General features: G+C 41.8%; 1 protein-coding gene across 2 annotated transcripts in view; it reads right to left on the bottom strand.

Moving 5' to 3' along the window:
* The window catches only part of alk (ALK receptor tyrosine kinase), a 453,640-nt gene extending 442,403 nt beyond the window's left edge, over positions 1 to 11,237 (bottom strand). The window contains exon 1 of one of the 2 annotated variants that reach the window (XM_066675096.1): positions 10,569 to 11,237. In XM_066675096.1, the coding sequence (XP_066531193.1) occupies positions 10,569 to 11,235 (667 nt within the window). In that variant the 5' untranslated portion in view covers positions 11,236 to 11,237. The remainder of the gene's footprint in view (positions 1 to 10,568) is intronic. The other variant, XM_066675104.1, reaches the window with a different exon arrangement.
* Positions 11,238 to 14,836: the final 3,599 nt, after the last annotated feature.

The following is a 14,836-nucleotide window of genomic DNA, read 5'->3' as shown; positions in this document are numbered from 1 at the left end:
TGTATTTGAAATTTTTTCGAATAGGAATTTGATCAGCAGTGGTGGTCTGAGCTGTAGAGATGCTACTAGATGGTAGCCAATGTGTTAGCTCTAAGACCAGCTGGCACAGGGGACTCTTCTTTGGGTGCAGTGCCTGGGGCTGAAGTACTTTGAACTGCAGAGAATGGGGGGAACTTGCTTTTAGATGCATTCAGAATTTCATTGCTTTTATTTTTCTTTTTTTGGGGGGATGCTTATTGCCTATGGGAAACAACTTATTTCAGTTATAACTTCCCTCTCTCTCTCTCAAACCCATAATTTCTTTGTCTATCTCTACCTTTCTATCCCACTCTGGCTCACACTCTCTCCTCTCATATTTCCTTGCTTCTTTTTTTTCTGCCCTCCCCACCTTCCCCCACTCCCTCTCTTTCTCTTTTCCTGAGCAGTGTGTGAGCTGACTCACAGAGTGTTAATATAAATATTCTCTCTGCTTTCCCCATGCAGAGGAAGGAGAGAGTGTGGCACATTCATTTAGAAAATCAGTTAACAGTAAATCTAGCATAAAGAGATCGGTGACTGGGATTTTTAAACATTTTCTTCTCAACACTTAACACTTACTCATACAATTACACGAGCACTGGGGCAGAAACTTGGCCGGGTTTGAGCCAATTTTGCTCTAATCCTATAATCTATGTTCTCATTGTTCAGCTCAGTCCAGAGCTCCATCAATCGCAGATTTGCCGCTCTGCTGTAGTGTGGAGGTTGAGGTTTTTGTTTTACCTAAAGTTTTGACCTCTAGCACTGACCAAACACAGCTGTCAGACGTTCCCCAAAAGCTGCTTGCCCTTAATGTGGGTATATGGAGTGTTTAATGGTATGAAGTAATTGTCCTGTCCTTATATAAAAGCATGATATTTCTCTGTAGGGTCATTTCATGCTGAGTGATACTTGATAGCACTCTGCATTCCAATGAGCAATGTGCTGATACCTACTTATATCACAACAGGAGTGCATAAAAGCTTACCAATCACCTTCCTGCATCACGCAATCATTGCTTATCCTCTCTCTCTCTCTCTCTCTCTCTCTCTCTCTCTCTCTCTCTCTCTCTCTCTCTCTCTCTCTTTCTTTGCAATTTCTCTCTTGCTTGCTCCTCTCTACCCATACTCTTTCTATTCTTCTGTAAACATTTTGCCTTTCACTTCCTCTCCTTCCTTCTCTCATTCTTGCATTCTTTCGTTTCTTGCTTGCTTTCTCCTTTTTAAACCCTCTCATTATTTTGCCCCTTCTCTCTCTCTCTCTATCTCTATGTCTAGCTTTAAGCTGCACATTTCTGTCCTCCGTGATATACACAAAGCAATTCATCAAAACCTCACGTGTTGGGAGTAAATATACCCAGCATAAATATCCAGAGCTTTTGGGGATTGCAGGTGTAAAGCTAGAGAACAATACTAAAGTCACCTTGAGTTATTTGAACCAGAATAACCAGCCCTTACCCACACTGAAATGTATCAAGAAATGAATATTTCCCATCTTGCATCAATTAAGGTGATGAAATGCTTATAACCTTGACGCTAATATCAAGCGGGCAATTCATCTTCCTCTGATTCAGGTTCTGAACAAATGGTAATTAGAGCTCCACTGGGTGTAATAGTGAATGTCCCTGGTCTCCTGCTCACCAGTAAATAGGCAGATGGCTTGTTAATATACTTTGACACAGTTCTAACCCATTGGCAGTAGACTGATATATAAATATGATGCTGATATATATTGCCCAATTGCCCAGTCCCTTAAAAAAACAGCAATAAAGAACTTGTATTTGGTCTGTCCCCGATCTGAAAGCAAGCACTGGAGCTGCCCGCTTCCACATCAAACCCACCTGAGAGTCTCTGAACCCAGGTTTCAACAGAAACGATAAGGTTTGAATAAAATCTGACCTTTTTGGTTCAAAGGCACCAACAATGTCCTACATTTGCTTCAAACTTCAAAAGTGACCTAGAAATGGTGCAGAGAATATTGGAAAACATTTGACTTCATATAACCTTCCTTAGTTTGGCACTTTATGAGGTTTACTTCCAGGTTTATGTTAAAAAAAAATGTCTCACTCTCAGTGTGGTCTCAGCTTTTTAGACCCCAACGTAGAGAACTAGAACCCACTAATGCTTGGAATTAAAGCCTGACACTGTGCTGAAGTGTATATTGGAGTCATCAGACTTTAAAACACTCAGTAAATTCATGTTTGCAAGAGAAAACTGCGCCAGTCAAGTTCAATATATGTAATCATGGCCTCTCAGTGGATTTACTAAAGCTGAATCTGTATAACTGAGTGCAATTTGCGAAAACACCCCATTAAGAGAGCTCGGATGGTTCTGCCAATTCTCTGTGGCTTTGCATATGCTCAGTTTCGCACCAAGAGACCAAAAAGCAGAACGGAGACCATGTTTGTTTCAAGCTGCTGAAGAAATTAGGTTTATTTACAGCATCCTCTCACTGAATCCAGAGATACTTGTGTTGACTTCCAATTACTTGAATTAGTTATTTAAAGAATGGCTCTTCAGAATCATTTGCAACTGCTCAATCCACCCACCCAGCAATGCATCCACCCATCCATCTACACACCCACCCAATTATCTGTCTATACATCCACCCACCCATCCGTCTACCTACTCATTCATCCATCTATTCATGAATAAATCTACCCAGCCATTCATCCATCCATTTGCTTGTTTGTTTGTTGTCTGCAAAGAATCGGGAGAAATTACATACCGTAGATGTGCCCTAATGGCCATAAATATAGCTAAGCAAATGGGACAGGGTGTCGGGGGTTTGAGGGGAGGTGCTCTCTGCTGTTGGAAGTCACTCAGACCTATCCATTAGTGCAGCAGAGACACTACGTTCTGTTTTCATTTCCCATAGCTTATGATAGGCTATGCCCAACCTATGCATTTGGCCATCAAACGAGCACATTTGCAGATAAGCCCTTGAGAGTGCAGTCATGCATATTAGCATTGTAAATAGATGGTGATAGGTTCGAAGGGCAGCTCATTAAGATGCATTGATTTTTATCAGTCTGTGTCAGTGGCAAAGCCAAGCATTACATCCCCATAAAGCCAATAAAATGGGAGCCTTTCAATAGGGAAACACCATAGTCTTGTGTCTTACCCGCACTCAACAGCTCCTTTGGGGACGTGGGGAATTTGGTTAAATTTGCAGGAATCGCTGTAACTATGTTAAAATGAATTTGTTTGGTCCCAGCTCATTAGGTGTCAGTCAAGCGATGAAGATATGCAGCTAAGCGAAATGTCAGCGCTCAAGACTGCCACAAACAATTGCTTTGTTAGGCCCCCTTTAAGGACACAGTGAAATGTTTACACCTCTGTGCTAAAAGACATGCTGCTCGAGCATTACTTACTGCCAGACAAATTTAAACATACAATTATGCAGCATTTATTTCTTTTTACTGCTCAGAGACATTTTGCTGAAAGAAAAGACAAATTAGACAGCTTTTTTAAAATAAGAGAAAAAAAAAAAAAAACGGCAAGCAAGAAGAGTGAATAAAATACTCTACAAGAGGAATGAGGAGGGATGGAACCAAACAGAAAAGAATGGGACCATTCAGTGGTAAACTTTTATTAAGAAGGTTCACCTGAGGTTAATTTGAAGTGTAGAAAACTGTAGTGAGATTCAGAGTAGAGTTTGGTGATATAGCATAAATACAAAATCAGCAATATCATTCAAATGAATGCACTCTTTCTAAACTTTCTACATTTTATCTGCACTACCTGCCATACAGGAACAATTTGTAGTTCTGTAAATGGCTTTCTGTTGTCTGCAAAATTGTTAGGCCACCTTCCCCCCATTCTTTGGTGATCAGGATCCTCACTGAACCACAGGACAGGTATTATTGTGTTAGTGTTAGTGTGTGTTACACTGATAAGATTGGATCAGACATAGCAGTGCTGTTGGAGTTTCTAAACACCTCAATTTTGGTGATGGACTAAGAATAGTCAGCCAAGTAAAATAAATATCTGCTCTGTGGGGGTATGATGGAGGTCCTGACCATTAAAGAACAGGGGAAATGGGGCTTACAATGTATGCAGAACAACAGATGGACTACAGCCTATAAAATGCATATGGTAAGTGGGGCTGATAAATTTTGCATCCAAACTGTAATGTATGAATAAGTAACAAAGTAGAAAGTCTTCAATTCTGTTGAACAGAATGAATCAAAGAATATTTGAAAACTGAATATTTTCCAAAACTAATGCTAATTTTGTTGCCCTTGTATTACGTTAAAGGCAACTCAGTTAAACCTGTAGAATACTGTACTTCTTCATTTGTTTTAATACTACTTTGTGTTGAGTATTGATTGTGTTGTGTCCAGCAGCCAGTACTACTGGATAACCAGTCAGTGTTTACTTGATTCGCTCTTCCACAAAGCCACAAGGTGCCTAGTTAAGATTTTGTAGTTACGCATTGCAGGCCATCTCTGAGTCTCTGCATGTTTTTTTTACACAGAGAGTGTTGCGTGGATCTTCCTCGACTTGATGTGTTATGCCAACATTTTGTCATTCAATCTCATCAAACATCTTTATCCAATAAATGTTGATGATAGCGTATGATTAGAAGACGAAAGATGTCATCAGTAGATATGGACTACCATATCATGTTGATGTGCTCTTGTCCTCTTGGGAGCTTGAGTGAGGTCCTGGAATGTAATCCATGATATCTTAAGTCTATTGATCATAGAAATGCATGAATAATGAACCTGTGTGTCATTTGGCTGATTATTGATTTCTGCATTCCTGTTTGATTGATACAAGCGCTAAATGTCAAGACTCAATTGATTGCTGCAGGCCTCTCACTTAGCAGAGCATCTGTGTCAGCTGTGAATGCCTACACACACTCGATCTAAGTCAAGTGTGTGTCAACATCACATTCAAAAGGAGACAGACATTATTAGTCTACAGGCACTGGTAACTGGAGATGAGACCTCGGCTAAGCTACACTATATGTCCAGCCTTTAAAAACACCCCTTTTATTTAGTGTATTCAGCTAACGTGCAAACAGTGTGGACACAGCCATTTCATTTTGCTCAGGAGGCTTTTTTAATATGCAGAGAAAAGCATGAAATAAAATAAAACCTAAGCACGGGGGGGGGGGGGGGGGGGGGTACAGGCACACAGCATGGGGCTTTAGAGCAGTGGAACTGTGTTCTTTGTAGAAATGTAGCAGCATCTAATACCTCTGAGATGAGTTGGCTTTTGTAATCCAGAACTAATCATGCAGCATCAGTACCTGACCTCACTAATGTTTCAACATCTAGTATAAAGGCTTCCCAGAAGAGCAGAGTCTGTTACTGTAGCAACAAGATGACAAACCCCTATTAATTCATTTTTAAAATTTAATTTTGGCCCTTTTTTAACCAGATATTCTGAGGGTTGATTTACACAAAAGTTTAAAAGGTGTAAATAGCAATGTTTGACATTTATATTTATGCTAGCGTCAACAGAAAATGCCTCCTACCAGAGTATTTATGAAAATAATGGTGCTTCTTTTTTTATTTATTTTTTTTTTTACAGTGTCTGTGCCTGTTCCAAATGTACGACACATCAATTCCTGACTCTGAAAAGCTGACAGATGACTATACATAGCTCTTCACCTCTGGGCCAGGTTTAGTAACAGTAGAATGATTGTTATAGTGTGCATACAACAGAGAATATCTCAAATGCAGCTTCTCAAACAGCATTCAAACTACAAGGCCAGATACTTCCTTTCGTGAATCCATGTATCTCTATTTGTTACAAAATAGTAATCTTATAATTATCATTACTGTCTCAATAGATGGCAACGTCAGGGGAAAAAAAAAAATTTAAAACTCACCCAATTGTTTTCATAGAGCAATGATTTCCTCTCTAAGCTTCACACACAGAGATAATAGGCTTATGTTTTCCAAACAAATCCTAGAACACATGTACTAAGCCACACTTGATGCTCGGTGCACAAAAGTCAAGGCGGCCTCGGCAGCACTAGCCAAGGCGAGTTTGGCAGAGAGAAACTGCATCGCTTTCGGCCAAGTAATGGCAGCGTGAATTCCAATAAGACTGGCATTTCAGAGATTTTTATGCAACCGCACAATGCAACAGCCAGCACTGTGAGCAGCCTGCAGAGGTTAAAGTATGCTGCTGCTGCCGAGATGCAAAGTTAGACTGCGAGCCTGTACGAGAAAGCGATAAACTGTGCCAACCAGGCATGTTATTGATTCTCTTTTATTCAGTGAGGGAGAAAGCTGTGTTCAAGAGAGGCCTATCCTTTGGGGGCCAACTCTGAGCCCACTCATGCAACAACTGTTGCTGTCAGATCCAAAAATTTAAACACTTCTCTATTTTAAAAAAAAAAACAAAGAGTTAGAAGTAGTCTATGAGTATGCTACAGTTTCAGAAGTATGGTACCATAGAGGAACATTATTGGTCACTAAAGGTGTAAACAGTGCAAATGTACCTTTATAGTGGCACAACAGCAGTTTTAAAGTCCATTAGTGTTTCTTAAAGGCCTTTTATCTATCATTATAGAAGTGTGCAAAATATAAGAACATGATACATGTCCCGGACATGAAATGTACAGAATATGTACCCTGTGGGTACCACCACAGTGCCAGATTTAGTAAGGACATATAGTTGCAACAATCAAAGGAAGTACAAGTGAAAGACTTTTAGGGTATATTCACACTTGGCAGGGTCTGATTCTATTAAAAATAAAACTGAATGCCACTTGTTTGTTAGTACACTTTGATAGAACAATTATAGCCTTGCCATTGTGAACCCTATAATCTGAACTAAACGCATATTGAGACCCCTGAGACACTGAACAACTTCGCTTTAGCCCACTTTCAGACCAACTCTGGTTCAGTATGGTTGAAATACGAACACAGAATGGACCACAGACGACTAAACAGACTAAATAAGGTATAATCCATATCAATAATTGTCTCATGTCTACAGACCTGCTTGGGATATTGTAAAGACAAGTTTGTCTTCATGAACTTTTAATGTGTATCTATTCTTAGAACTGACATACGAGTTATGTTACAGAGGAAGGCTTCAGGAAATTGTTTCTCATGACCATTCACTCTAGGATATGACTGATCAAGTCCATAAGCTCAGCGTGGAATAGTTACCCGGAACTATTGGGGGGGCAGGTAAATAGAAACCCTGGACAGGACACAAGTCCATCGCAGGGCATCACCTCATATACAGCTATCAACATATCAGTATGTAATTTTAATTTGCATTGGTCGTTAGGAGGAATAGAGCTAGGAAAATACAAACAGAAATACAAAGTGTTATGGTTGATTGGTGTAAACACAATTTTCTAAACTCTACTTTCAAACCAGATAAATGTTACAATTTCCCTGTTACAGTATCATCACACACTCAGATTTCAGATATTAAAAACCTCCAGAGAAATAGTCTTTAAACATACGTATAGTACGTATTGTTACTTAATACAATGACTCCACTTAGTGAGCAGTAGCCTGTCATCACTGAAGCCTACACTCATGTAACAGCAATTATGGAAGAAGGAAATGTAGTAAAAAGCTGCTTTCAGGAAATGATTGTCAGTGTAGATGGGCAACTTACAGCGTAACTACTCAATGATTTGGGTGAATCTTATAGAGCCTTAAGAAGTCATGACAACTCTACATAATCCAGCAGAGAATAAATAATACTTTTATGCTGTTGCTTACACTGAGTTTGAACCATTCCTCTGGGTGCTCTGGTTTCCTCCCACAGTCCAAAAACACACGATGGTAGGTGGATTGGTGGCTAAATTGTCCATATATGTGAGTGTGTGTTGCCCTGTGAAGGACTGGCTCCCTCTCAAGTATGCGTCCCTACCTACATCCCCCAGTAGAATCTAGACCCTCCGCGAGCCTGAACTGGTTGCTAAATGAATTAATGAACAAATGAGTTTTGAAATAAACAATTTTGTGTAACATACAACTCATTGACCACCGTTTATTTACTTAATCTGCAGCCAAAATATTCAACTACAAGTATTTTAAATACTAATGAAAACACACAGTAACATCTTCATCACAGTATACTTTTATGTGCTGAAGTGAATAAAGAATCAGCAATAGGTCAAACCTATAGAAAACGCCTACAAAGAAATAAATGACCATGACAACATTAATAACAACAATGAACAACACTAGACTACAAGGATGGAGCATACAGAGACAACTGGGAAAACCTGTGAGTTTTGTCACATGACCAGTTCCAGCTCACAGGTGTGGAGCATGGCTATGTGAATCATGAGGCAAGACTTGACCTCTAACATCACTATACCACAATTCAGTCTTGAATTTTCTGGTTATCAGCCTGCAAAAGCACCAGCAAAATCTTTGATGATTTGCATATTTTTTTCTATTTTTATCTTTTTTTCATTTCCTCACTAACAGATAGATAGATAGCTGAACATGGGGTGGTTTTCGGCCAGTGGCTGGGTGCAAGAATTACCTTTTAGATTATTTTTGCGAGGTCCAGATTATTCATTTATTTTATTTTTATATTTATTCATCCTTCATTATGAAGCATGAGAATCCTCTCAAATGTAAACACATAAATATCAGGGGGAAAACTGGAGCTGCAATGTATTAGTAAAGGCTGGTCTCTGACTTACTCACAGTACTACATGTCCAGACCTAGAATCATGCAGAAAACCTTATTTTAGGAGAGTATAGATGCAGTGAAATCACGAAGCCCCAATGGGACTTGCTATAAAGGCTCCAGACCCTCAGTCAGAGATTCCCTGGTACAGGCTGACCTGAGGAGAACAGACTCTGCATAACAATGCTGTTTATGTACGGAGGGGCATCTTGCTAAGAGATATGGCGTTTGTTCTCTCAGTCTATTTGCTCTCCATTCAAGAGGCATTTGCCAGGGAAGGTTACTCATGATTTGATAGATGATTGCATAGTAAATGTCTGTACCAGAGAGGCTGAGACAGAAAAGGAGCCCAGCAGCCAGAGGTCATAGCAAGCAACTCCACAATAAAACACAATGACGTTACTATGAAGATTGAAAGGCATTAACTTACGAATGCCATAAACAGGCCCTTGGGAGAAACCTGCAAACCACAAAACCTTAAAAACCCAGTGTTACCTTTTTTTCCCTCCAATATTTCTCCAAGCCATCACACTGACATCTAGTGACTTGAATGTACCAGAAATTCTTTGTTAAATATTTTTAAACCAGAGCTTCTCAATCCTGCTCCTCGTAGGCCTCTGTCAGGCACATTTTTTTAGAGATTCCCCAGCTCCCAACACACCTGATGCAACTAATGAGCTAATTAACAGCGCCTTCCAAAATTGAAGTGTGTGTGATTGAGTGAGGAGAAAACTACAACACGCAGAGCAGTGACCCACAAGGACGATTGAGAAGCACTTTTTAAATAGAATTGACATATGCGGAACCCACACTATGTCCCATAAACAGGTATTTCAACATTTGCATATGGTAGGTGAGAGCTAAAAAGGTTGAGTGCTGTTGTATTAATCTGTCATATTAATAGACGAGTGTGTCAAGTGGTCCCAGGTCTAAAAATGCAAACAAACTCAGAAATTAATGAAAGCTCGTACATTTTTTTTTTTTTACATTTCCAGGTCTGAAACATTTCCAGCAAAAAGCCCGGGTAATTACGGTGTTCTGCCTGTGCAGAACAAGCAGAACGCCACCCCTGAGAACGGAACACACTGTTTAAACTAATAAGGCGAGAATTAAAGAGAGTGAGCTGGCGGTCTGATTGCCAAAGCCAGAAAGCACAAAGTAGGTCCACTATGGGATCTGCTTGAAGAAATCAAAACTAATTGAATGATACCGGCTGTATTTCACAGTTCCTGTCCATGCCTGCCTAGGTTATCTGCGCCACACACACACACACACACACACTTCACGCTTTCATCAGTGAAGTCTTAAAGCTACTTGTCTATAAGCCTAATGCCGCCTCGGCCCATAGACCGACACATACAGCAGTGTAACAAATGAACAAATCAGCATTCAGCAAGTTCTCATAACATTTCTCATATTCTTATCACCAATCAGATCAGATCACTGTAAACAAAGAAACACCACAAACAGCAACATGTCTCCCCCAGTACCTCACTTCTCCTGCATTCTCTCACACAAACAGCACAGGCCTGCTTCAGAGCAACAAGCAAGTAAACAAACCAACAATCAAACAACTTAGACATAGATAGATAGATAGATAGATAGATAGATAGATAGATAGATAGATAGATAGTAATACAGCCAATGCTTACATGTATAAATAAATAGGAAATAATAGACAACAAATAAATTTACAGTAAGAGCTGTAATACCAAACAGCATCTGCGTATAAAGACAGATAGATACATACACAACCAGCACCATATAATAGTTCACAAGTTACTCTACAACTTTTGTTTCCTAGCAGCCTGGACTTAATTTGCATACCGTAAGTGTGATTGTTTCTGACAAGCCATAAACAACAACAATAACAATAACAACAGCCACAACAGCAACGAGGTTTCCTCCACGCGCTCTTACCGCTCTCCATGTGCAGCGTCAGCCGGGCGTCTGCGGCTCTGATGGCGGCCGAGTACAGCTCCTCGGTGCCCGGGACCTGCGCCCTGCGCTCGGGCAACAGCCGCACGCGCAGCCGCCCGCCCTCGGCCCCGAGCCACCAGCGCATCACGCGGCTGAGGTCCATGCGCAGGAACGGGGCGCGGGGGTCGGCGCGGAGGCCCCCACAGCCCTGCCGCACTAGGCGCGCGCCCACCTCCACCACCACTTGGTTGGACTTACGGCTCGCGTTGCTGAGGCCCACCTGGAGAACTCTGGGGGCCCCCCGGGTCTTCTCCACGGGGCCGACCCCCTCCCACTCCTCCTTCAGCACCACGTCCCCTTCCCTGCTCACGAGCCCCTCCCCCTCCGAGTCCCCATCCATGAGGCTGGCAACGGTCCTCTGCAGCGGCGCGCAGCGCATGGTGAGAGCCGCGCGCACGGCCACGCGTTCGTCGCTCAGCGGCCGCTTGGAGAACAGCGCCATGTAGTGCCGCAGCAGCGACGGCACCGCGAAGTCAACCGACAGGCTCCTGCGCTTCAAGCGCGAGCTCAGCGTCTGACTCGGGTCCCTCTTGACGCTGCTGCCGCCGTCCTGACCCTCCAGCGCGAGAGCGCACGCCAAGGAGCACGAGACGAGCAACCACAGCATCATCTTCATCTTCTCCACCCTCTCCATCCCTTCCATCTGTTTTTTTTTTTTTTTTTTTTGATGACTTAGAAGCTCAGAAAATATAATGAAGGCGCACCTGCTGGAGATACTGCTGTTTCTTTCTTTCTTTCTTTCTCTCTCTCTCTCTCTCTCTCTCTCTCTCTCTCTCTCTCTCTCTCTCTCTCCCCCTCTAACCTTTCCTTTTCTTTTCCCCTCTAATCCTTAAACCCTCTTCCTAACCTCTTCCTCTCTGTCCTTCTATCTTTCCCTCCCTCCCTCTCTCTCTCACTCCCTCTCTGTCCTCATGCACGCGCTTCCGTCCCCAAACTGCCTTCCGCGCGCATCGTGAAGCTCTCGCCGCGTGAGTGATTAAAGTGTCCTCTTCTTGGCCCGTTATCCCGCGCGGCACTAAAGTGTAGAGAAGGCGGGAGTGAAGTGTCCTCGCGCTGGAGGATGTTACTGTTGCTGCTGCTCTCCTCCTCGCGCACTGCTCAAAGCCTCCTTGTATGCGAAAAAAAGAAGACAACACACACACATTCGTACACACACGCTCCCACACACACACACACACCCTCGCTCACACGCGCGCGCCTGTACACACTTGTGCGCACGCAGACACACGCAGTCACGCTGGAGAGGGGATGCAAGCGAGTCGTTTCTCTCTCTCTCTCTCTCTCTCTCTCTCTCTCTCTCTCTCTCTCTCTCTCTCTCACTCCACCGGTTGCTCGGTGAAAGGATAGTCAAACTGGCTTTGGCTCGAGAGCCGGTAAAATAACAGCCAAAGCACGGAGCCGGAGCCGAGCCCAGAGTCGGAGCCAGTACCAGAGCCTGTGTAGCCGGAGCCAGAGGAGAAGAAGCGCAGGTTTGTGAGATGCGGACGCTCCTCCGCCGCTTTCCCGCTGCTCTCCGCGCGGCGCTGTCCGGACTCGGTTTAGTAACTGAGCGCCACCAAACGCCGGACTGGAAGAAGAAACAAAAAAAAAAAGACTTTTTTGACGTCATCGCATCCGGTTCTGTGAAACAAACCGAGCTCCTGAGACTCCCGTGACTGGAGGAGATGCGCGAGGACCGATGGCAGCAATGTTCATTTTCAGCCTGGGATATATTTAAATATTTTATATCACTGTTGATCGTGCTTTCATTCATTCAGTTAATCATTCAATTAACTGATTCGTTCGTGTGTTTAACCAGTTCGTCAGCACCAGTCATTTGATTAATTCATTTGTTCATCCACCGATTCAGCATTTCATTCATTCATTAAGTGAGTCAGACTGTCAGTTGACTCGTTTATTAGTTCAGTTAAGTGAGTCAGTGCATTCACTCATTCATTCTTTCATTAATGTATATATACGTCAATCTACACTCATCAGTTAAATGTATCTCAGTTCATCAACACTGCAGACTTAAAAACTAATCCCAGAAATCCCCTAATGGTTTATCTGTTTTATCTTCCCCTTTCAGTCAGTATGTGCGTAACTAATCCCTGCTCCTACGTCCACCCATCCCTCTATGACTAGCTTGCAGCTCAAAAGCCACATCTCACAGGTCTGGATGCCTACGTTTGTTACGTAAGAAAACCCTGGCTGTGTGAGTGCGCCTTAAATGCACATGTAAAACTTTGATTTCACATTCATAGGCCTATATATGTTCAAGCATCCACTCGTCAATACAATAAACAAGTCTTAGTACTTTTTAAAATAATTGGTTTAATAGTGTGCTCTATTCATTTTAAACTTGATTACAGTGCTACGGTTTAATTGTAAACCATTGTATTTACTCACTCACTCACTTAAATGGCCCAGTTCCACAATATAACAGCGTTATTATGTGACTGATCCCCGCCTCAATTGTTCGTCAAACAACTGACCAATCAGATCAACAGACACAGAATCTGATCTGTAACTCCTTACAGCGCCCTGTTCTCTTACCGCAGATTTCTTTCTTACACCTTCTCCGAGTCTGAGAGGCCAAATGCACTACACCACGCATTCATGTAAAACAAGCATCAGCGTGGTTCACGTGAGAACACCTATCCGTCTAACTGTGGCCACAAGGTGGCGATGTAATTATACCTGTTCCTCTGATCTGAGCAACGTGACAAGTCCATTAGTGCCTTCATAGCGCAGGGACTTTTACAAGCTGCCATTAAGCCCATGTCACTGTTGGAAATAGAAGCACTAATTGCAAACTGTATTCCCATTCTGGTGCTATGATAGAGACAGCCAAGTTAATGCTGAAATTAATGAATGAAGGCAACGCTATCATGTAGTAGCCTAACACACAGCTAATCTGGACATCTAGACTTGGACATTAATTCCAATACACAGTGGTACGCCATCTTGCTAGTCCCCGTCAGACAGCTGTGTCAGTGGAAGTACGTTTGAAGGGATAATTATGTTCATTTGTCACAGGTTCAGTAAAGATATAAGAACAAATGATGGTCTAAAATGTGACAGGGACTGTGGCAGGCATTTACAGGGGAGCAGCTCCCAAGTTATCAGTTTGACACAGACCGGAAATTACCATTCAATACTGGGAACATAAACTGCTCTAAACAGAGGTATACACTGTGTGTAGTTTGGTAATAAGCGGGCTTTGCTCAGGGTCTTCTTTGTATGAAGAATAGCTTTAAAAAGGATGCAGATTGAATACTGCTTCCTTATTTAGGACTTTACAGGAGAAGGAGGAGAATTTTAATATGAAAATAAAGTAATTATTTTTTTCTGTTGTTATTTCTTTGACTCTTTCTAATGGTGCTTTCCTCATAAAATATTCATAGTATAATTTGAATCTATGGAGAAAGACTGTGGCATTCTTTTTTGTTTTCTTTTGTTTGTTCGCTTGTTTGTGAGCAATAAACACCATGATGTGAACACCAGATACATTTTATTTTGAAGCACTAAATAAGATCCCCTTGTGGAGCAGTTCTGAAATATGAATGAGTGAGTGTTTGAGTGAACGTGGGTGAGTTACGAGCCAGTTACATGTGGTGCGCTACATCAAACCTGAAGATAATTAGCTTGAGCTAATTATCTTTAGCAAATACTTCACGGTGCAGAGGAATGACTGGACATTGGAAGGGACTCTGGTCTTTTCTATGTTCTGCACTCTTGGTGAGGAGACAGATTAAAGTTACACATTGACAAAAAGTGGTAATATGGCTTTAATCTATGACTTGGAAAAAAAGTGTTCGTGTAAATTATAAATGGTATGAAATCAGTTGGAGAAAAAGTAGAAAATCATGAAGTTGCACCTGTTAAGAATAATGAATTCCAACCAAGCACAAGGATCAGAGTGATGCCATCCCCTGCAGTCGAAAGTCTGGAATTACACTGGTGACATGTTAGTAAATGAATCGATGTGGAGAAGGAATTAGTAATAGCTACAGGCCATGTGAAAAAGAAACACGTTTTTTTCTTGTCAGTGCTTTAGATTAGTGCTATAATGTTAACGTCTCGTTCTGTTGGCCCCTGTGAGTCTACATTTCAAAAAAAAAAAAAAAAAAACACACTTGATATTAAAGTAAGTTTTGAAGGTTGAACGTTTATAACTTAATTTTAAGATATGAGTTTTGTAGTAGTTTCTACATAAATATTCTTAA

Source organism: Hoplias malabaricus, chromosome 1 (genome assembly GCF_029633855.1).
Source record: "Hoplias malabaricus isolate fHopMal1 chromosome 1, fHopMal1.hap1, whole genome shotgun sequence".
NCBI lineage: Eukaryota > Metazoa > Chordata > Actinopteri > Characiformes > Erythrinidae > Hoplias > Hoplias malabaricus.
This window is presented reverse-complemented; position numbering and strand designations above follow the sequence as displayed.